This window comes from Hyla sarda, chromosome 4, assembly GCF_029499605.1.
Source record: "Hyla sarda isolate aHylSar1 chromosome 4, aHylSar1.hap1, whole genome shotgun sequence".
Classification (NCBI taxonomy): domain Eukaryota; kingdom Metazoa; phylum Chordata; class Amphibia; order Anura; family Hylidae; genus Hyla; species Hyla sarda.
The window spans coordinates 126,102,006-126,126,086 of record NC_079192.1 but is presented as its reverse complement, the minus strand read 5'-3'; the positions used below and the strand labels follow the sequence as shown (position 1 = coordinate 126,126,086).

The following is a 24,081-nucleotide window of genomic DNA, read 5'->3' as shown; positions in this document are numbered from 1 at the left end:
AAATGCCTCGGAATAATGAAAGAAGCAATCTGATTGGTTGTTAGGGGCAACTGCACCACTCTTCCTCTACACAGGTTTTGATAAATCTCCCCCACTGTTCTCAGGGGAGCTGTATAACTGCAGGCTTACCTATTATATCACTGCTTTCCTGGTCTCTATAGTTGGAGCAGCAGTGATCTCTTCAGCAGCAACCTGTGCATGGGGAGACATGCAAAAATAGCTTGGTGGGGAGTTGTCTGAGTTGACAGAAAGGATCTGATAGATGATTATGTCATCATGTAGTTCACAGGAACCCAGGAGAGACTGCTATCCTGTCTACATTTTTGAGCATTTTATTTGCAGGTGGCCACATAACCCAGCTGCAGTTATGAAATGCATGGATGCAGGGGAGATGGGATGAAATGGATGACACTGCAGGAATACTGAGGTATAGTGCACCAAAAAAAGGTTGTGAAACTTATGCTATGCTGTGTAGATCTCATATAAGCTTTCTTGTTGTGACAGATACATTGTGTGGCTCCAAATGGCCATCCATATCAAGCTTTACATCCTAAATGACTTGACTTCTGGTAGTGTTATGTGTACGTGTGGTCAATGATGATAATAATTTAATTGTCATTACCACAGCACAACAGCCAGAAGTGTAAGTCCTTATAACTTAAGTACACTATGAGGCCTTTTCTTGTAGGTCTCCTCCGAATCTAGACCGATTAATGATTCTGTGTTTTCCTCCATGCCTTTAAAATGCTTCTTCTCCACTGGTAAAGGGTTAATTTCTTCATCCCTAATGTCTGATCACCGTTGGATGACGCCTTTAAGACACTGTGAAGCAACCATCAGCTCATATTTGCTTTGGTACAGGTATGCGGCCCAGGTCCGTACCTCATTTGCAGTCACAAAAGCAGAGCTCACGGCAGGCTGGGGTCGATGCCTTTTATAGATCTTTTCAAGCTTCAATTTGCCATTTTAAAATGTAACCACACAGGCTGGACTGGATGCATGTACCGATGTTGTGTGTTTGCCTAAGGCATGTGTGGGTATACGAATAGTTTGTATTTACCCGTCCTTCACACAACACTTTCATTTTCTAATACATTGCTTTGTTATTGTGACTCTGTGAGGAATTGGTGTTATTACTAAGTACACAAGTAAAGAATACAGGAGACAGATGTCCAAGCTCCTGTACAGGGTCAGGTGGGGGAACATTAAACATGCACCTGTCTATATACCTATGTATACATGTATTTGTCTTTACCTATAGGGTTACAGTTATATTAGTGAATTGCTAATGTAGCAATTCCCCAACACATGTTGTGTTACTGAAAATGACCCATGTGACTATTACTGATATCCAGACTTTATATCTGTAGTTGGATGCCCAGTCACTAATATAGACTATTGTAGAGTGCAGCCCGTAGTCTGAGGCTGAAGCATAAAGCATGAAGAAGGAGAACTGGAATAAAACAATGAATTATCATTGGGGTATTTGGGATTAAGAAAAAAAAATAGCTTTCTTCCAAAAAAAATAAAAAAACAGTGCTAAACTATCCTAAGGGTGTATGGCTCTTGCAGCCCAGTCCCATAAAAGTGAATAGAGTTGTAATACCACACATAACCTGAGGACAGGTGTGGTGCTGTGTTTAGAAAAAAAAAAGCAACTATGTTTTTGGATAACCCCTTTCAACAAAAAATGTTTTGGGAACTGTCTCTTCTATTTGAATTGCTATACCATACCAGTCACAGACAAGTCTACATTATCTACTCAAGTTGTTGTTAAGGAAACTATGTGATCATGACTGGCATTAGACTGTTTACGGTGCTGTGTGATATTTGTTAATGCCCTCCTTGTGCCCAAATAGTACAATCAGTCAGTGCTTAAATAACACTACCATAAGGCTTCCAAATAACACTGTCATTTGCCTTTATAACCTTGTCCAGTCAACAAGTTATTGTGGCACAATACACAAGTGTGGAATCAGGGGTGTCCGGACCACCAAGGCCAGTGATACCCTTTTGACATGAAATGTGAAAGACCTGGTTGTACACTCTTTATGGCTGACAGTTTTTTCAATCCTGACTATAATGTCTAAAGCTCATACAGTAAATTCATAGTCAAATCATGTGAATTCTGCAAACCCATAGTGTCATTTAGTATGGCTAGGGAACCCATTATCATTGTCGTGTGTGTATTTTGTAGCAGCTATGTAACAATGTGCGTCATTTCACCATTTAGTTATGGACTCTATAGAAAGACTCCTTGTATTGTCCGTCTGTTTGATATTCATGCCTAACCAGAGATGAGTCAGAGGTAACTCAATCAATCCGAGTGACTCACCTGAAAGCAGACACAGATTAGCCGAACCATGTCGTACAGGAACATTTTTTATGTTTACATGGTAAACTTCCCCCACTTTATACATGCTTGCATTATTCACATTATAGCGTGCATAACAGAGAAACGGTGGAAAGAAAATGCATGAACAGAATATAAAAAAATAATGAGCTCTCAAAATAACGCACACTGAGATTTGGGATTTCATACAGGTAACCTGTCATTTTTGGGGTCTATTTATAATGGCATGCTGGCATTTGTCTCCTCACAATAATATTATGAAGTAATGTTGGGGGCTATAAATGATGGCCTACTGGCAACTGGGTTCTCAGAATAATGGTACAGTGGGTGAAGTATTGAACATGTCACCATTTTTCTCACTCAAATTCTGTGAGACAACAGTAACAGTTAAATCCAGGTCTTTTTACAGCTCTCCATAATTGGCCCTCGACTCTTGGCATTGCCAGGGGGGCTATGGGGGCTGGAGCCCAGGTTTGGCCCACACAGCCCCAGGTCTGGTGCCGCTTTTATCTGTATGCGCTCACGTGCATACAAGTGAAAGCAGCCTGTCAGTGTTAAGATGCTCGCTTGCGGCTTACACTGACAGAAGACACAACCTCTGCCTCCACGAACCACAGGTGCGATGACAATACTCATTGGTGCCTGCACTGTGGAGGGAAAAGGACGCTGCTTTGGATAGGTGAGTCTATGGTTTAGTTTTTTCACTTTTTTTACCTGGAAGGAGTGTCTATCTAGCTTCCTACCTAGCTATCTAACTACATGTCTAGCTACCTAACTACCTGCCTAGCTACCTAACTACATGCTTGGCTACCTATCTACCTTCCTACCTACATACCTGACTACCTAACTGCATGCCTGGCTACATCTGGCTACCTAACTACCTACCTATCTACATGCCTGGCTACATCTGGCTACCTAACTACCTACCTATCTACCTACCTACATCTGGCTACCTAATTACCTGACTAACCAACTACATGTCTGGCTACATCTGGCTACCTTAATCAGGGATGCCCGGGACAAGTAGTTTTGGGCGGCGGGCAGGTGAATTTTACATAGAATTAGCTCTGCATCGGGCTAGCAGTGCCGGATCGACTTCGGAAATCTCACCTCACACCGGCGCTCAGGGTGTATGGAGGGGGCGGCGGCCCCCAGCTGATTTCAGTAGCCGGGGGCCGCTGCTCAGAGAACCCACCCCGTGCCCCAGTCTGTCCTCCTTCACACAGAAATCCTCCCCGTGCAGTGTAGTCTGTCCTCCTCACACACAGAAATCCTCAGCCCCGTGCAGTGCAGTCTGTCCTCCTCACACACAGAAATCCTTTCGGTGCAGTGCAGTCTGTCCTCCTCACACACAGAAATCCTCCCCAGCCCCGTGCAGTGCAGTCTGTCCTCCTCACACACAGAAATCCTCCCCAGCCCCGTGCAGTGCAGTCTGTCCTCCTCACACACAGAAATCCTCCCCGTGCAGTGCAGTCTGTCCTCCTCACACACAGAAATCCTCCCCAGCCCCGTGCAGTGCAGTCTGTCCTCCTCACACACAGAAATCCTTTCGGTGCAGTGCAGTCTGTCCTCCTCACACACAGAAATCCTCAGCCCCATACAGTGCAGTCTGTCCTCCTCACACACAGAAATCCTCCCCGTGCAGTGCAGTCTGTCCTCCTCACACACAGAAATCCTCCCCAGCCCCGTGCAGTGCAGTCTGTCCTCCTCACACACAGAAATCCTCCCCAGCCCCGTGCAGTGCAGTCTGTCCTCACACACACAGCAGTCATTATGGAGGTGAAGGAGCTCTGCATGGACGTCCTCTCTCCTCTCCTCCCCCGCTCTGTGTTTTCCCCGTGCAATCCTGCAGCCTCCCCGTGGTAGATGAGGTCCTGTGGAGACAGATCAGGGGGAGGGGGATGGAGCTCTGTGCAGGGGAGGAGCTGTGTATGTCCTCGCTCTCCCCCTGCTTCTTGTGTAATGTAGAAGCAAGTGAGTGTGAAGCTCAGATGAGGAGGCCGAGCATGCAGGCGGCAGGAAGGGTGGTTGTATATGTATGTAATGTATAATTGGGGGGGGGGGGGGGGGGGTGTATCAGCAGCGGGTGTATGTATGATGTGTGCATATGTATGGTGTATGTGTATGGTGTATATGTATGGTTTGAGTGTATGTGTGATGTGTGTATGTAATGTATGATGGGGAAGCAGCGGCGGGTGTATATATGATGTGTCTGTATGTATGTAATGTATAATATAGGGGGCAGTGCCCGGTTTATGTATATGTATGATGTGTCTATGTATGATGTGTGTGTGTGTTATGTATAATATAGGGGCAGTGGCCGGTGTATGTATGTATGATGTGTCTATGTATGATATGTCTATGTATGTATTTACTGTATAATATAGGGGGCAGTGGCCGGTGTATGTATGTATGATGTGTCTATGTATGTATATACTGTATAATATAGGGGGCAGTGGCCAGTGTATGTATGTATGATGTGTCTATGTATGTATATACTGTATAATATAGGGGGCAGTGGCCGGTGTATGTATGTATGATGTATGTATATACTGTATAATGTAGGGGGCAGTGGCCGGTGTATGTATGTATGATGTGTCTATCTATGATGTATGTATATACTGTATAATATAGGGGGCAGTGGCCGGTGTATGTATGATATGTGCATGTATGTATGTTTTGTACAGGGGCGGACTGACAAGTGCTGCTGCCAGTTGTGCTATCTAATTTTTTATTTTTAGTGGCTTCTGGTCACCCACACTAAATTGCACTGCCCGAATCCCGAACCCTTCATACTCACCCGCCGACCAAGAGCCCCACGGAGGCACGCAAACACGCCCGAACCAAAGCTACCAGCATGTTGCACCATAACCTAAACTGTAGAACTATAAAGTGCAACATGCTGGGAGTTGTAGTTTTGGTTCGGGACAGCTGCAGAGCCATAGGCTGCATCAGGGCATGCTGGGTGTTGTAGTTACTAACTGTAATTCCCAGTATTCCTTGACACAGACTATGGCTCTGCAGCTGACGCAAACCAAACTACAACTCCCAGCATGTTACACAATAACCTTAACTATACTACTATACAGTGCAACACTCACAGAACCATAGACTGTATCAGGGCATGCTGGGTGTTGTAGTTATCTAGTAACTAAATGCAACTTCCAGCATTTTCTGACACATAAATTAGAGTAAATAAAATGCACCACACAAACTGGAGAAACAGAACACCCCCCCCCCCCCCGCCCCGTAACACAGCGGCGTTCACTGTTATCCAATCAAAAGACTCCGTATATAAGTCCCTATGAGGACTGAAAAATAGTGATTAAAATATTTTAAAAAGTGTGTATATATGTGAATAAGCCCCTTTCCTAATAAAACTTCTGATAATAAATGGTTCCGATAAAAACTACAGATCATGGCACTTAAGATTACCCTCATACATCCCTGTATATGGAAAAAGTGGAGTTATAGGGGTCAGATGGGCGGGGCTTGCCTCGGGTGTAAAAGGAGCTAGCTGCAGCTCTCCTGCTGCTAAAAGCCCGGCATGCTGCGATCACTGTGGCCGCTATTAAACCATTAGATCACCGCTGTCTAAGTTGACAGCAGTGTCTAAAGGGATCTTATAACCATCCCTGGTGGTCTAGTGGGGGGGGGGGGGGATCGTACTATCTTAGTTGAAATTTTTTTATCTACCAGGACAAGTGGATTTTCTTGAGGGACAAGTAGATTGTGTTCCGCTTTAGTCCCTTGGACAAGTAGTTTTTTTTTTCAAATTTCCACACCCCTGCTTAATACATGCCTGGCAACATCTGGCTACCAAACTACCTACCTAACTATCTACCTAACTACATGCCTGGCTACATCTGGCTACCTAATTACCTAACTAACTAACTGCATGTCTGGCTACATCTATCTACCTAACTACATGCCTGGCTACATTTTGGCTACCTAAGTACCCACCTAATGTCTTGCTACCTCTCTATCTACCTACATACCTGGTTACATAACTACCCACATGGTGACCTACCTAACTACCTACATTCTTAACTACCTAGCTACCTGGCTACCAATCTACATACCTGGCTACCAATCTACCTGCCTTGCTACAGCTGGCTACCTAATTACCTGGCTACCTACCAACCTACGTAGCTACATACTTGGCTACTCACCTAGCTACCTACCTACATTCCTGGCTACCTATCTACCTAGCTAGCTAAATACTTACCTAGATACCTGCCCACCTAGCTAGCTACCTACATCCATACATGGCTACCTAGCTAACTACCTTCGTACATAACTACCTAGTTAGCTACCTACCTGCCCTTACACTGTGTTTGACAACAAAGGGGTAATAATAACAGTTTGAGCATATAGATGGGGAAATTGTGTAGAAGAGAGAAGGACACTGGAGAAATGTGGAGTCAAAGATGTTTGTCCTTCAGATGCTTCCAGAGATGAAGTTTTGGCTCGAAGAAGTCGTCATGGTGGTCTGAGCCAGAAGGAGAAGAAAAGGAAAGAGGAGAACGCCAATCAGAATGCGTTCAATACTTTTTCCCAGTGTCATTTCACATTATTACACTTAACTTAATTTCTGAGCCTATTTGTTTTGGTTTCATTGTATGTATGGATTACTTGGGTTGTTACCAACATCTGGAAAAAAAATGATGTCAAAAACATCTTTGGAAATATATTTTGTGAGAAAAATGGTGACATGTATATATGCCTTTCACATAATGACATCTTGGCATTTAAGCTTTCAGAATAATGGTCCCCAGGTATTTGGGCATTCAGCATAATGGTTTGCTGCCATTAAGGCTCTAACAATGATACCGCCATATTAGAATTCAGAGTAATGCAGTGCTGTCATTTTAGTGTCTATGAATAATGGTGTGCTGTCATTTTGGGGGTCCATTACTAATGGCACGCTAACATTTAGCATGTCCATATTTGGCAACATTGACATTTGGATATTCAGAGTATTGGTACACTGATATATAACATTTTAGACTAATGTTATCATATCTGGAGGTCACAGACTAATACCACAATGACATTTTTGGTCCAAGCCTCAGGAAAAGTCAAGCCTGTGCTTACCTTCAGGAGATGTGAGGCATCTTTCCAACATGAGAGCTTCTTCTTCCCAGTCATCTTCCTCCTCTTCCTCTTCACTGGATTCACAATCTCTCTTCTCACTTTTGTGCCAGTCAGAACTGTCACCCAAATGAGATACAGGACTTGTCTCCTGCCTAAATCTAGCTTTCTCATTTTGTGACTCCTCACAAGGCTTTGTCCTTTTGTTTGTTTCACTATGATGACTTTTTTGCAATGTTCGATGTGTTTTTTGTTTTTTGTGACTTAGATGAGAAACAACACTGTGTTTTTCAGGCATTGACCCCGCGCTTTTCCTACTTTCTGGACTTGGATGGTGTTTCGCTGTTGATGAGTGTGAAGAGGATAGGGACGTGGAGTGCTGTTCAGGTAAATGACTGTCCAGTTGTGAGAATTTTTTTCTTTTGTGGTTCTTGTTTTCTGGGATATCTCCTTCTGTCTGGCGTTTCTAAAAAGTTAATAAATGAAGGAGTATGTAAAACATACAGAACATTGAGTATACATGTATGCAAATCCTCATAGCCTTAGTGTTTTACTTTAAGAAAGAGCTGTCTTATGATATAGATATATAGCATATCTATAGATAAAGTCATATTGGTCTTGACAAGTCATATTGGTCTTGCTGGTTCCTATACTGATCCTTGAGAGATCCCTGCTTTACTTCTGGCCACAATGAAGAGGTGGCTGCACACATGAAGTAATTTGTTATTAATGTAAATGGAAGCTACAGATAGCAGCACTGCAACCTATTGGGTATGACCAGATGGTGCAGATACAGTCATGGCCGTAAATGTTGGCACCCCAGAAATGTTTCTAGAAAATCAAGTATTTCTCACAGAAAAGGATTGCAGTAACACATGTTTTGCTATACACATGTTTATTCCCTTTGTGTGTATTGGAACTAAACCAAAAAAGGGAGAAAAAAAAGCAAATTGGACATAATGTCACACCAAACTCCAAAAATGGGCTGGACAAAATTATTGGCACCTTTAACTTTTAAAAATATTTGGTTGCACACCTTTTGAAAAAAAATAACTGAAATCAGTTGCTTCCTATAACCATCAATATTCTTCTTATTCCTCTCAGCCGGAATGTTGGACCACTCTTCCTTTGCAAACTGTTCCAGGTCTCTCTTACTAGGGCGCCTTTTCCCAACAGCAATTTTAAGATCTCTCCACAGGTGTTCAATTGGATTTAGATCTGGACTCATTTCTGGCCACTTCAGAACTCTCCAGCGCTTTGTTGCCATCCATTTCTGGGTGCTTTTTGACATATATTTGGAGTCATTGTCCTGCTGAAAGACCCAAGATTTCTGACACAAACCCAGCTTTCTTACACTGGGCTGTACAGTGCGACCTAATCCTTAGCCAGTTTTCTTCTCCTCTTTCTGTTGTCCATGCTTAGTGTGGCACACACAGACACACAAAGCAAAGACTAAGTGAACTTCTCTACTTTTTATCTGCTTTCAGGTGTAATTTTTATAGTGCCCACACCTGTTACTTGCCCCAGGTTAGTGTAAAGGAGCATCACATGCTTGAAACAGTATTATTTTCCACAATTTTTGGAGTTTGGTGTGACAAAAGTCCAATTTGCTTTTTTTCCTCCCTTTTTTGGTTTAGTTCCAATACACACAAAGGGAATAAACATGTGTATAGCAAAACATGTGTTACTGCAATCCTTTTCTGTGAGAAATACTTAATCTTCTAGAAAATTTTCAGGGGTGCTAACATTTACAGCCATTACTGTATGATGTAGCATGGTGGCTCAGTGGTTAGCACTGTTGCACTGTAGTGCCGAGGTTCAAATCCATCCAAGGACAACATCTGAAAAGTATGTTCTCCTTGTGATTTCCCCATCTGGTTTCCTCCTACATGCCAAAACATACTGATAAAGTATTTTGGTGCTATATTAATAGAGGAGTTATTTTTTATAGATTTTCTGCACATATGCCGCTATGGATTTGGGCACCAATATTCTAATATTTTAGGAATAAAAAGGTCAATGTAATTCAAATGCACAGCTGTGGGTTCTGCTGTGGCTTTATAATCTGCACCACATGTCACTTTCTACACAGAATTTGTGAAGATTTTTTCTGCATTGTGTGATTAGATTTTGGAAATCTCATTGACTTTGAGGCTATTGTGAATACCAAACCATACCATACTTGTGATATGTGGAGATTCCAGAACACATAGAATAAAATAATTCTGTAAATTTGATTGTTTTGAAATATATCAAGTTGGAATCTGTAGGGAGTTCCCTAAGCAAAACCATAACTTACAGGATCAGGTGGTCTATGCCGGCCATTGGGATGAGTAGATAACAGGCCGTAGTGTGTTCTCTCTCTCTCAACAGTTGCCTGGTAATTCTGTGATGAAGAATTGCTTGGATGTTTCCTACAACATTGTGAAATGAAATAAAAACAATTGTGAGATTATGAGAAGAAAGCCTATAAGACTTGGGTGGATCTGATTAAATAATTGCAGTAAAGACAAATGTGATTTAAACAAATGCATTCCACATAGTAAGGTGGATGTGAGGACGGATTGGGCAACATTTTGCTTTCACACCAACCCTCCTGTGATAGATGGAGCTTCAGATTCTATGACAAGGAAGGCTTATGTAATTCCATATGAAGTCAACTATGAGGCTATGTTCACATGGCAGAATTTCTGCATGGAATTCAGCATGAAAATTCTGCAAGAATTTATTGCCAATTCACTTCAATGGAGTTCCTGCAGCGGACATTCTACTTTGTGAACATAGCCTTAGTCAAGTAAGCAAAAACTTCCTAACCATACAGAATGCAAGGAAACCACAGCAAGTTCTTCAATTCCCTGGAAAATACTTTTCTAGAGAATTAGAACACTTGGAAAGCAGAACTACTTTTTCTAGACAAAACAAATCAATCACCACTGCTTGAGATTAGGATTCCGCAATTTGTACTGTAAATTCTCTCGTGTCTACTCCTGAATAGTGGTGCTAGATAGTTATGAATTTGTGACCTTAAAATGTAAGGATGACATGACATAATGATGATTGTGGAAAGTAAGTCGAGAATGTACAAATACCATTACATTTCTGCTTGGCTTAAAAGTACTAGACATATTATAACAAACCATCTGCTGAAAATGAATCAGGACTTTGTCAAAGTTGAAGACAAGACTTTGTTATTGCTGCTCCTCATGTATAAAGAGACAGTTCATATACTTAAATTTAGAAATGGTCTGAAGTATCCAATTGGATTCAATATAGGCAACATTTTCCTGGTAAAGCTGCATACAGTCACAGTAGCTGAACACAGAGTAAATGTGTTACTTAATAAGCCATACCTTGTAAAACTATTTGAAATGCGCTGCCTTTCCTCGGGGGTGTATCCCATCCAGTCCCTCTGTACCTGGCTGTAGTGCTCCTCCTTCAGGCAGTACTTGCCATCTTTTGGACTTAAGCATCCTACCTGGGATTTAGAAAAATGAACAAATATCACATTTAAAGCTAAAAACCTCTTGCAGTACATTAATGTAAAACATGTCTGTTCTAGGAGGATATAAGAATCAAGTTCAAATGGCAGCCTTTGATAAGATGGATTATAATACATCCAACCTTGCTATTTCTATATCAGGTCATAAAAGTCTGAAACTTTATACTTCAGTCCTCATTCAAGCTGTTCTTCTTATCAAGGCCTTAGATAAATAGAAGGTCACTGAGCTCAGATTAAGCAGCTTAAGTTAAATCTTCCCATAAAATAAAAAGATTTCAGCAGCTATCATCTTGCAATTCATACTAGGAGGCACAAACAGGTTAATCTTTAAATTGAAGGGTGTATCTGTCCAATATCAGATTTGCATATTGGCAAGATCACTCAAGCTCGTAACTGGCATTTTCCCAGCAAAATACATTCCCTTCTATGTTATGTGTTCATACTAATGCCATAGTTTAGGAAAACTAATGGGCCTATGAATATAAATCCATACGCAACTCACTTTTTTTTTATTGTGGCCTTAGCTAGGTAACATTAGTGGACCACATAAAAGCCCAGGGACCACAACAAAGAACCTTTGAGGTATTTGTTTTCATAGCAAAAATGATCATAGTTAACTAGTGACTGGGCGGTCAACATACAGGGTTATAGTCTATTCAGGAAGGATCGGACAAAACGGAAAGGAGGAGGAGTCTGTCTTTATGTAAAGTCCAAATTTGAAGTCCGCACTGCTTGGGGATATTTGGGAGGGAAACCATAATGTGGAGTCATTATGGGTAGAAATATATGGAGATCAAAACCAAAAAATTCTGATAGGGATTTGCTATAAGCCACCAAAGACTGAGACCTGTGAATCTCATAAAGGAAACAGGTTTTTGACTATAACTAAAAGACAATTATCTGTCCCAAATGGTGCAGGGCCCTACCAGAGGGGATGCCCTACTAGACTTAATATTAACCAATGTACCTGACAGAGTAATTAATGTGCAAGTAGAAGGACACCTAGGAAATAGTGATCATAATATAATACATTATAACTTGTTCTTCAATAAGGGAATCTCTCGAGGGGCCACAAAAACAATGAACTTTAGGAAGGCAAAGTTCGATCAACTCAGAGAAGCCCTTAACAATATAAAATGGGATAATGTCCTCAAAAAGAACAATACTGACACTAGATGGGAGACTTTTAAAAATATCTTAAATTTTCACTGTAAGATGTATATACCTTATGGGAATAAAAGGGTGAGAAATAAAAGAAAACCAATATGGATGAATAAAAATGTTAAGGGGGCAATAAATGACAAAAATAAAGCATTTACATTACTAAAACAGGACAGCAGTGAAGAAGCATTAAAAAGCTATAGAAAAAAATGTAAAATATGTAAAAAAAACTGATAAAAGCCGCAAAAATAGAGACAGAAAGACTCATTGCCAAAGAGAGTAAAACTAACCCCAAAATGTTCTTTAACTATATAAATAACAAAAAGGTAAAAAATGAAAGTGTTGGCCCTTTAAAAAATGATGAGGAAGAAATTATAAACGGGGATCAGGAAAAAGCAAATATGTTAAACAAATTCTTCTTCACTGTATTCACTGAGGAAAATGAAATGCCAAGTGAAATACAGTGTGATAAGGTAAACTCCCCAGTACAGGTCACCTGTCTAACCCAGGAAGAAGTACAGTGCCGCCTACAAAAAATCAAAATAGACAAATCACCAGGTCCAGATGGGATTCACCTTCTGGCATTCAGGTTCTAAAGGAATTAAGTAATGTAATAGACAGACCCCTATTTTTAATATTCAGGGACTCTATAGTGACAGGGACTGATCCCCAGGACTGGCGCATGACAAATGTGGTGCCAATATTTAAGAAGGGGTCAAAAGGTGACCCTGGGAATTATAGACCTGTTAGTTTAACCTCGGTTGTATGTAAATTGTTTGAGGGTTTCCTAAGAGATGCTATTTTGGAATATCTTGATAAAAATAAATGTATGACCCCATATCAGCATGGATTAATGAGGGATTGATCCTGTCAAACTAACCTGATCAGCTTTTATGAGGAGGTGAGCTCCAGAAAGGACCAGGGACAATCACTGGATGTCGTATATCTGGATTTTTCCAAAGCATTTGATACGGTTCCACATAAAAGGTTGGTGCATAAAATGAGAAGGTTTGGGCTGGGGGAGAATGTGTGCAAGTGGGTAAGTAACTGGCTCAATGATAGGAAACAGAGGGTGGTTATTAATGGTACTTATTCTGATTGGGTCACTAGTGGGGTACCACAGGGGTCCGTCTTGGGTCCTGTCCTGTTTAATATATTCATTAACCCCTTAAGGACTCAGGGTTTTTCCGTTTTTGCACTTTCGTTTTTTCCTCCTTACCTTTAAAAAATCATAACCCTTTCAATTTTCCACCTAAAAATCCATATTATGGCTTATTTTTTGCGTCGCCAATTCTACTTTGCAGTGACATTAGTCATTTTACCCAAAAATGCACGGCGAAACGGAAAAAAAAATCATTGTGCGACAAAATCGAAAAAAAAACGCCATTTTGTAACTTTTGGGGGCTTCCGTTTCTACGCAGTGCATATTTCGGTAAAAATTACACCTTATCATTATTCTGTAGGTCCATACGGTTAAAATGATCCCCTACTTATATAGGTTTGATTTTGTCGCACTTCTGGAAAAAATCATAACTACATGCAGGAAAATTTATACGTTTAAAAATGTCATCTTCTGACCCCTATAACTTTTTTATTTTTCCACGTACGGGGCGGTATGAGGACTCATTTTTTGCGCCGTGATCTGAAGTTTTTATTGGTATGATTTTTGTTTTGATCTGACTTTTTGATCACTTTTTATTCATTTTTTAATGTTATAAAAAGTTACCAAAATACGCTTTTTTGGACTTTGGAATTTTTTTGCGCGTACGCCATTGACCGTACGGCTTAATTAATGATATATTTTTATAGTTCGGACATTTACGCACGCGGCGATACCACATATGTTTATTATTTTTTTTTTTACACTGTTTTATTTTTCTTATGGGAAAAGGGGGGTGATTCAAACTTTTATTAGGGAAGGGGTTAAATGACCTTTATTAACACTTTTTTTTTACTTTTTTTTTGCAGTGTTATAGGTCCCATAGGGACCTATAACACTGCACACACTGATCTTTCATCCTGATCACAGGCGTGTATTAACACGCCTGTGATCAGCATTATCGACGCTTGACTGCTCCTGCCTGGATCTCAGGCACGGAGCAGTCATTCGTCGATCGGACACCAGGGAGGCAGGTAAGAGCCCTCCCGGTGTCCGATCAGCTGTTCGGGACGCCGCGATTTCACCGCGGCGGTCCCGAACAGCCCGACTGAGCAGCCGGGATACTTTCAGTTTCACTTTAGAAGCGGCGGTCAGCTTTGACCGCCGCTTCTAAAGGGTTAATACCGCACATCGCCGCGATCGGCGATGTGTGGTATTAGCCGCGGGTCCCGGCCGTTGATTAGCGCCGGGACCCACGCGATATGATGCGGGATCGCGGCGCGATCCCGCTTCATATCGCGGGAGCCGGCGCAGGACGTAAATATACGTCCTGCGTCGTTAAGGGGTTAATGACCTTGCAGAGGGGTTGGATGGTAAAGTAGCGATCTTTGCAGATGACACTAAACTCTGTAAAGCGGTAAACACTATAGAGGACAGTGCACTGTTACAAATGGATCTGGATAGGTTGGAGGTTTGGGCTGGGAAGTGGCATATGAGGTTCAACACTGATAAATGTAAGGTAATGCACATGTGGAACAAAAATCCGGGCTGGGATTATGTATTAAATGGGAGAACACTTGGGACGACTGACATGGAAAAGGACTTAGGAGTCTTAGTTAACAGTAAATTTAGCTGTAGTGACCAGTGTCGGGCAGCTGCTGCCAAGGCTAATAAAATCATGGGGTGCATCAATAGGGGGAATAGATGCCCACGACAAGGAAATAATTCTACCGCTGTACAGATCACTGGTCAGACCACACATAGAATACTGTGTACAGTACTGGGCACCAGTGTACAAGAAAGATATAGTGGAGCTGGAGAGGGTTCAAAGACGGGCAACCAGAGTAATACGGGGAATGGGAGGACTACAGTACCCAGAAAGATTATCAGAATTAGGGTTATTTAGTTTAGAAAAAAGAAGGCTTAGGGGTGACCTAATAACTATGTATAAATATATCAGGGGACCTTACAGAGATCTCTCCCATGATCTATTTATACCCAAGCTGCATCTATAATAAGGGGGCATCCTCTATGTCTAGGGGAAAGAAGGTTCCTACACCAGAACAGACGGGGGTTCTTTACTGTAAGAGCAGTGAAACTGTGGAATTCTCTCCCGGAGGAGGTGGTCATAGTGAACTCTGTAATAGAGTTCAAAAAGGGGTTGGATGCATTTTTGGAGAGTAATAACATTGCTGGTTATGTATACTAGATTTATAGGGACAGAAGGTTGATCCAGGGATTTATTCTGACTGCCATATTTGGAGTCGGGAAGGAATTTTTACCTCTAGTATGAGGGTTTTTTGTCTTCTTCTGGATCAACTCAACTCAATAGGGACTTTTTAGGGTTATAGGTTGAACTTGATGGGCTCTGGTCTTTTTTCAACCATATGAACTATGTTACTATGTTACATTTGATCCTGCATGTAAACGTTTACTTTGTGGGACTCAAACGTGTGAACTGCTGCATTTATCTCTTCCCTTTTTGTAGTTTCAAAAAAATTAAAATGTACTGGTCATTTCAGGTGACTTTTCAGGATAAGCTGCCCTGTGTGTGTACATGAGAAGCAGCACTTTTCACGCCCAATATATAAATTGTATATTATGCAATTTAAATTGTATATTATTCTATATTATAGTATGCGCTTTTTCCCCGCACCTAAAACAATGGTCGACCACGGTTTTAGGTCCGGTTGTAAAAGCGCATAAGGGGCAAAAATGAGCCGACCGGACCGAATGTTTCACTGCGGTCGGCTCATTGAAATTAATTACATACAGGAGCGCATAGAAAGGCATACAGGAGCGCAAGTTTTTAGCTCTCCCCTGCCGTATGTGCTCCCGTATGGGGGAAAACGTAATGGGAACCCAGCCTAAGGCAGCCTTGTCCTATTCACTTGAAAGCTGTTGATGACCGTTCCTATCTCCACTATATGCATATCTATCTAAGGATTTTGCAGTAAATTCACAATAAACCCCAATAAATCTATGGCAAAATTTGCTATGGATTTAACATTTAAAGACATTTGCACATCAAATAGAAAACATCTTTACAATTGATAGAAGAAATACTACCTAATACCTTTTAAGACATATGGCAGAGCAGATTTCATTCATTTATTTTAATATTAATTCCAATGCTGTTTTTTTTTGTTGTTGCTACACACCTCATTCCCAAGATATGGGTATATTACTATCTTGTAGACCATCTGTACTTTTCCCTGAATAGTCATATAGGCAGGAACTTCATTTAAAAAAAAGGGTGTGCATTCTAGGCTCAGGGGATGTTATTCAGTCTCATGTGGTGTGAATATGAGGCTGAGGGGCGTATTTCAGACTCACACCTTTTTAAATAAATCCCTATTTCTTGGGAATGGAGGGAGTATCAACAAAATTAAAATGGCGTTGGATGTGGAAACCCAAGGCAATACAAGCTTAATTTTATACTGACCACAGGTACATTTTAACAAGATAATCTAGGTGTCTTACATTGACTGTCCCCAAGGACAGTGAAGGATTTTAGTGTACAAAAAATGTAGATTATAGGGCTATTTCAGATGCAATATGTTTGCATTTACGGTACCGGATTAGTGTTCTGTGGTGATCAATGTTCAGCTCAGTAAAATTGCACAGGACCCAGGTGTAACCATAATATGAACCCTCAATTGAGCCTTTTTTTATCTGAAATAGACCAAACCGTCATTTTGCTTGCTCTTAAGGCATTACCTTAATCCTATAGATCAGTGCTCCCAAAACTGAAGGTAGAACAACATTACAGTTTTTTTCAGTTAAAAACAGGGAAAAATTCTAATCCTGGACTGTTGGTGGGTCTTGAAGACTGAATTGCGGGGCTCTGCTATAGACAGCAGCATTATGTTATTAACTCTTAGTATGTTATACAAGCATAGCTTCATACCTCATCCAGTGCACATAGTAGCTCTGTGTGATCTCTGGGAAACATGTTGGATTTTTCTAAGCGCTGTATGAGGTCATGTTTTCGGCACGGCTTTAAGGCTAGAAGATGGATAAGCCACTCTTGAAGTGGTCTTCGCTCTCCACTCACTCTGTTGCATTTCTTGGCTGCTGGTGTTAAGAATACTGGAGGACGTTGACTGGGTGAGGAACTCTCTGTGCCGGACTCCATATTGTGCTTACAGGGCATCTTTACACATTTACCTAGAAAAAAAAAAAAGAAAATCTTTAGGAATAAATACATAATTATAATTAACACAATATTACAAATACATCAATACGTCTCACCAAAAATATTTTAACAAATTATGGCTATGGGAATTACCATAAGGCTTTGTGGATTTTCCGTTGTAGGGTATTTGTGACCTCTTCATGGTCCATCACTTGCTGATATGCTTTTATATTTGGTGACTATGCTCCTGTTCACTTCATAACATCATGTTACAAGTTATCTGACAGCACTTGACTGAGTATTATACTTCCTATTCCACCGCTCTATGAAAGGGTAGGCTACCTTGCAAATACTGTAACTTTTCTTACATTCACCAGCTTGTACATGTTCCAGTTCAACCAAGCGCTGGCTTTTCCTGATCCATTGCATGTCTGATCTATTCTGCCTTCATGGGAACTATTCAGACCAGCCAAACCTGTTCCTCATGATCAAGTACCTCCTCTTACTTCTACTTTTCTTCTGTAGTAAGAGACGATTAAATACACACCAACTACACTTCCAGTAGGTTTCTTTACCATATATCTGAATATCTTTCTAATATCAATAAATAGGGAAGCAACACATCCCAAACTATTTCCAAATATTGCGTGTGTAAGCAGAAAAAAGTAGACCAGGTCACGGTCTGCTCCAAATAACCAGTAATCAAAAAAAGAGGTTCTGCAGCGCTCCAGTTTCAACGTGCACATTATCCCATTTCACAGATACTTAGATAGAAAGGTATCTTTGAAATGGGATAATAAACCATATTGTGCACATTGAATCTGGAGTGTTGCAAAAACCTCTTTTTTATTGCTGAATATCTATCTAGCTATCTGACATCTAAGGGTACATTTACATGCATCGGAAATGCTAGGGATTTTCCACAGGGTTGATTCAGCATGTAGACCTGCACCATATCTTTGCAGATTATGTTCTTAGAGCATGAGAAAGAAACTTCTTAAAATCCTATTCACATATCTGGTATTTTCTCTGTGTAAAAGTACCCTAACTCCACCTAGCTAAAGGTCTATCTATCCCTATATGCCAATTTGTTAATTGTGATATCTATGTAGCTATCTCATATAAATCTTAAAATGTTGTTAAAATTAACAATCAATTTATTTATCTAATTTCTCTGAATCCCCAAATACACATGAACATTTGGCTCAGATGTATATTCATGTGTCTCTAATAGAGAGAAGTTGGTTGAAAAAAAAAAAAAAAAAAAAAGGATCAGGTAGTTGAAATTCAACATGCCTGTTCCTTCTGGAGGCCACAATACACATTAGACATTTGACTCATCTTGCCAAAATCATCATTTTCGGACGACTTTGGACGAATGGTGGCCTGTAGGACTCTCAGTATTTACTTACTGACTTGATGTTGTAAAGCATCTATAGCATATTTGTGATACATTACTTTTAATTCATTTTTATGGACATTTATCAACGGGTTTAGTCAGGTTTTCTTTACTATAATTGTCGCAAAATTGTCGCAACTGCGACTACGCGATTTTTCGTGCGACATTTTGATTGGAAAGCGAGAAAAGCAAGTTTTCCAAAAACTAACTACGTAGTAATCATTTTAAAATGGACTACGGGTAGTCGGGTATTTATTAACTGCGACAGTCGCAACTGCGCAAAAGAAAGTCGCAACAAGGTTAAAGATTGACTAAATTTACTCCAGCTCAAACATGGAGCAGAAAAAGCTACTACCAAAGTAAAAAAGGAAAAATTGCTTACGTGAAAGAAAATTATCAACAGGCTGAAGCCAGTTGATAAATAAGTCACACATAAGCAAAAAAAGTAAGGAAAAAATTACTAAAAAAAAGAATACATAAGCAAACATTGATAAATGTCCCTCAAAGTGAGTAAATATCTGTCCTAGTTTTGGAGTAAAGGTAATGACCCTGATCACCTTTCTCCAAGACATTTTCCCAGGTATACGTTGACTTCAAAGACAGAAACGGCTGCTTTCATAGCTTTTCAATTCATACATATCAGGTTGCTAGGTTATTCATGCAGGAAAAGAATATCGATAAAGACAAACACACTAATTGGGCCCTGAAAAGAGTCATTAGTGAGCGAGGGGAGGTGGGAGCAGACAAAGCTAGCTAGAGGCTTGTTAGCTAATTCTCAGAAAGCAGGTGCACTCAGCTAAACCCCCAATGTCACCCAGGTGAAATGCCCCACTGAGGATGGTACAAACAGCGAGACTCTTAACCCTAACTTATACCATGTGCTATGAGAGACTGGGAATGCTATCTGCTGATATATATATATTATATGTTTATTTATAACAACAATTTAGTCAACCAGGGATGTGGAAATCCTATCGCCCGACGCCCGGGACAAGTAGTTTTGGGCGCCGGGCAGGTGAATTTTTTTTATAGATTTAGCCCTGTATCGGGCTGGCAGGGACAGACCGACTTCTCCATAATTTTTTTTTTTTATGCCGGTGTGAGGCGCAGGAGCCGATGCAAGTCTGCACCTCACACCAGCGCTCAGGGTGTATGGAGGGGGTGGCGGCCCCCAGCTGACCGCAGAGCCCGAGGTTTGCACAACATAATTAAGCCACGCCCCCTTATCTCCCCTCCCGGAGGATGGAGGACGCAGCTTCACATTACACAAGAAGACAGGGGGAGAGACGTCCACAGCTCGGTACACAGCTCCATCCCCCGTACACAGCTCCATCCCCTCCCCCGCTCTGCTCTGTCTCCACAGCACCTGATCCACCACGGGGAGGTTGCAAGTTTGCACGGGGAAAACACAGAGCAGGGGGGGAGGGGAGAGAGGACGTCTGGTGTGAGGTGAAAAATTCAAACCTTGTGGGTGAACAGAGAGTTCATGCGGCCTAGCTGCTATTGTGCCGGGACTACAGCTCTGATGTCCACTCATGGCCAGCTAAGGTGAGGAGGCCGAGAATGCAGGAAGCGGCGGCAGGAAGGGTGGTTGTATATGTATGGTGTGAGTGTATGTGATGTGTGTATGTATGTAATGTATGGTGTGAGTGTATGTGTGATGTGTGTATGATGTCTGTGTATGTATGTAGGTAATGTATGATGTGTATGTGTGATGTGTGTATGTATGGTGTGAGTGTATGTGTGATGTGTGTATGATGTCTGTGTATGTGTGATGTGTGTATGTATGGTGTGATGTGTGTATGATGTCTGTTTGATGTATGTAATGTATGATGTCTGTGTATGTGTGATGTGTGTATGTATGTAATGTATGGAGTGAGTGTATGTGTGATGTATGTGTGATGTGTGTATGTATGGTGTGATGTGTGTATGATGTCTGTGTGATGTATGTAATGTATGATGTCTGTGTATGTGTGATGTGTGTGTATGTAATGCATGATGTGAATGTATGTGTGATGTATGTGTGATGTGTATATGTATGTAATGTATGATGTGTATATGTATGGTGTGAGTGTATGTGTGATGTGTGTATGATGTCTGTGTATGTGTGATGTGTGTATGTATGGTGTGATGTGTGTATGATGTCTGTGTGATGTATGTAATGTATGATGTCTGTGTATGTGTGATGTGTGTATGCATGTAATGTATGGTGTGAGTGTATGTGTGATGTGTGTATGTATGGTGTGAGTGGATGTGTGTATGATGTCTGTGTGATGTGTGTATGTAACGTATGATGTGGGGTGGCAGTGGCGGGTGTGCGTGTGTGTATGATATGGGGGCAGTGGCCGGTGCATGTATGATATGTGTATGTATATATGTTTTGTATAGGGGCGGACTGACACGTCGGGCATTAGGGCAGTGCCCAAGGGGGGGGGGGGGGCGCTGCTGCCAGTTGTGCTATTTAATTTTATTTATTTTTAGTGGCTTCTGGCCACCCGCACTAAATTGCACCCCCAGAATCCCACCCCCTTCATACTCACCCGCCGACCAAGAGCCCCACGGATGCACGCAAACACGCCCGAACCAAAACTACAACTTCCAGCATGTTGCACCGTAACATAAACTGTAGAACTATAAAGTGTAACATGCTGGGAGTTGTAGTTTTGGTTCGGGTCAGCTGCAGAGCCATAGGCTGTATCAGGGCATGCTGGGTGTTGTAGTTACTAATTGTAATTCCCAGTATTCCCTGACATAGACTATGCAAGACAAAAAGAAAAAAGGACACGCGCCCCTAGTGTAATACTTCAAAAACTTGGGGTAAGGGAAGGGGTTGGTATTCCACTTACCAGATGGTGTTGCGCTATGGGCACAACACCTAGATGAGCTCGAGTGATGATGCAGTGTGCTGAATGCAGCCTGGATCCTCCGGTATCAGCGTGGCTGGCCGGCTTGCAGAGATATCAGGAACAGGAAAGGGGAAAAAAGATCCTCAATAGGCGCAATGGACAGCAGTGAAGGAGAATTCAATGGTCATCCATCATTGATATAAAGATATTTATTGAGCACACAATGGCAACGCGTTTCTTGCCCGGATCGGGCACTTCCTCTCATGCACATTTGCCTGAGGAAGTGCCCGATCCGGGCAAGAAACGCGTTGCCATTGTGTGCTCAATAAATATCTTTATATCAATGATGGATGACCATTGAATTCTCCTTCACTGCTGTCCATTGCGCCTATTGAGGATCTTTTTTCCCCTTTCCTGTTCCTGATATCTGACATAGACTATGGCTCTGCAGCTGACACAAACCAGAACTACAACTCCCAGCATGTCCTACAATAACCTTAACTGTCCTACTATACAGTGCAACATGCTGCAACACCCACACAACCATAGGCTGTATCAGGGCATGCTGGGTGTTGTAGTTATCTAGTAACTAAATGCAACGTAATGACACATAAATTAGAGTAAATAAAATGCACCAACACAAACTGGAGAAGCAGAACACCCCCAGTAACACAGCGTTGTTCAGTGTATTCCAATCAAAAGACTCTATATACCGTAAGTCCCTATGAAGACTAAAAAATAGTGATTAAAATATTTTAAAAAGTGCGTATACATGTGAATAAGCCCCTTTCCTAATAAAAGTTTCCAATTTTCTTTAAATAAAAATAATGTACAAAAATAAACATAAGTGGTATCGCTACATGTGGAAATGTCCAGACTATTAAAATAAAATGTTAATTAAACCATATTGTGAACAGTGTAAATGTAAAATAGAGTCCAGAATTGCTCATTTTAGGTCACTTCATAAGATACATTTTTTATAAGGTGATCAAAAAGTTACATCTAGACTTTTCTGGGCTTGCCTCGGGCGTAAAAGTAGCTACAGCTCTCCCGCCGCTAATAGCCTGGCATGCTGCGATCACTGTGGCCGCTATTAAACCATTAGATGACCACTGTCTAAGTTGACAGCAGTGTCTAAAGGGATCTTATATCCATCCCTGGTGGTCTAGTGGGGGGGGATCGTACTATTTTGGTTGAAATTCTTTTATCTACCAGGACAAGTGGATTTTCTTGAGGAACAAGTAGATTGTGTTCCGCTTTAGTCCCTTGGACAAGTATTTTTTTTTTTTTAATTTCCACACCCCTGGTCAACTGAGCGAATGGCTTAGGGAAGGGTCACACATATTTGGCTGCGTATTTGCTGCTGTGTATTTTCCTAACCATTGAAGTGAGTGGATAGCAAAATCAGATGCGAATTTTGCTACACACTGACTTCAATGGGTAGGAAAATATGCAGCAGCAAATACACAAAAAATTGGGCACGAGTGACCCTACCCTAAAATAAATAATGACAAAGAAAATCACCTTGCCTGCTGTAGGTATAAAAACTATAACTGTCTATGAATGTATTTGTTACAATATATTATACATTTTTTTTTTTTTTTTTACATTTATTGTATCTATCTATTTACATAAAGCAGTAGGCAGCAGCACCCTCTGTGGGGTGGCGTTCCACTGAAGTTACTAAAGTTCAGGTGCAAGCAGAGAGGAAAGGGATAAGGTCCACATAATCCCAGTAGAATACAAAGCAAAAAAGTTCAGGGCAGCATTTTAGTAGTGAAATACTGTGAAAAAGGTTTATTCCATCATTACGTGAACATCAGCACTTTATGATGGAATACAACTTCACAATTTTTCACTACTAGAGAGTGCTGCATTGAACTTTTTTGGTTTTGTATCCATCTATCTATCTATAATCTCATATCTGTCTATCTATCATCTCATATCTATCTATCTATCTATCTATCATCTCATATCTGTCTATCTATCTAGCCAAGAGATAAGTGTATCCGATCTAATGTGTTTATTCCATGGTACAGAAAAAAAGCAGACAACATTTCAGTAGCCTCAAGTTTCCTTTCTCAAGTGAGACTACTGAAACGTTGTCTGCTTTTTTTCTGCACTATGGAATACACGACCACTTTTCATTGGATACATTTGGTGTGCTGCGCTTATCCTTTGGCTACTGCTCTGGACCTAATAACCGCAGTCCTATACCTCTTCTGAAAGACTAAAATTTTGGATGTGCTGTTTTTCTTGGAATTTTTTTAAATCTATGTATCTATTTATCTATCTATCTAGACAAAGAATAAGTCAGCCAGCACTTTAGTTGATACCAAACTATTATATGGACCTGGCCTGCAGGTGCACGCTACTAGGCTAGATATACAGCAACAGAAGAATGCAGCAGCACACTGCTAGCACAAGGATATAGGTGAAACATGAACATGCAGATAAAACATGGAGAGCTATGCAGCTATGGTGTAATAGAT

At 41.0% G+C, this 24,081-nt stretch overlaps 1 protein-coding gene across 5 annotated transcripts in view; it reads right to left on the bottom strand.

Moving 5' to 3' along the window:
- The window catches only part of ELL3 (elongation factor for RNA polymerase II 3), a 113,140-nt gene that overhangs the window by 12,187 nt on the left and 76,872 nt on the right, over window positions 1–24,081 (bottom strand). For 2 of the 5 annotated variants that reach the window (XM_056572062.1, XM_056572063.1), the window contains 4 exons: window positions 17,117–17,376; window positions 10,798–10,922; window positions 9,747–9,861; window positions 7,451–7,913 (listed from right to left, as the gene is read on the bottom strand). In XM_056572062.1, the coding sequence (XP_056428037.1) occupies window positions 7,451–7,913; window positions 9,747–9,861; window positions 10,798–10,922; window positions 17,117–17,376 (963 nt within the window). Of the gene's footprint in view, window positions 1–137; window positions 3,289–5,618; window positions 6,846–7,450; window positions 7,914–9,746; window positions 9,862–10,797; window positions 10,923–17,116; window positions 17,377–24,081 lie in introns of those variants that run through there. The other 3 variants (XR_008892456.1, XR_008892457.1, XM_056572064.1) reach the window with 3 other exon arrangements.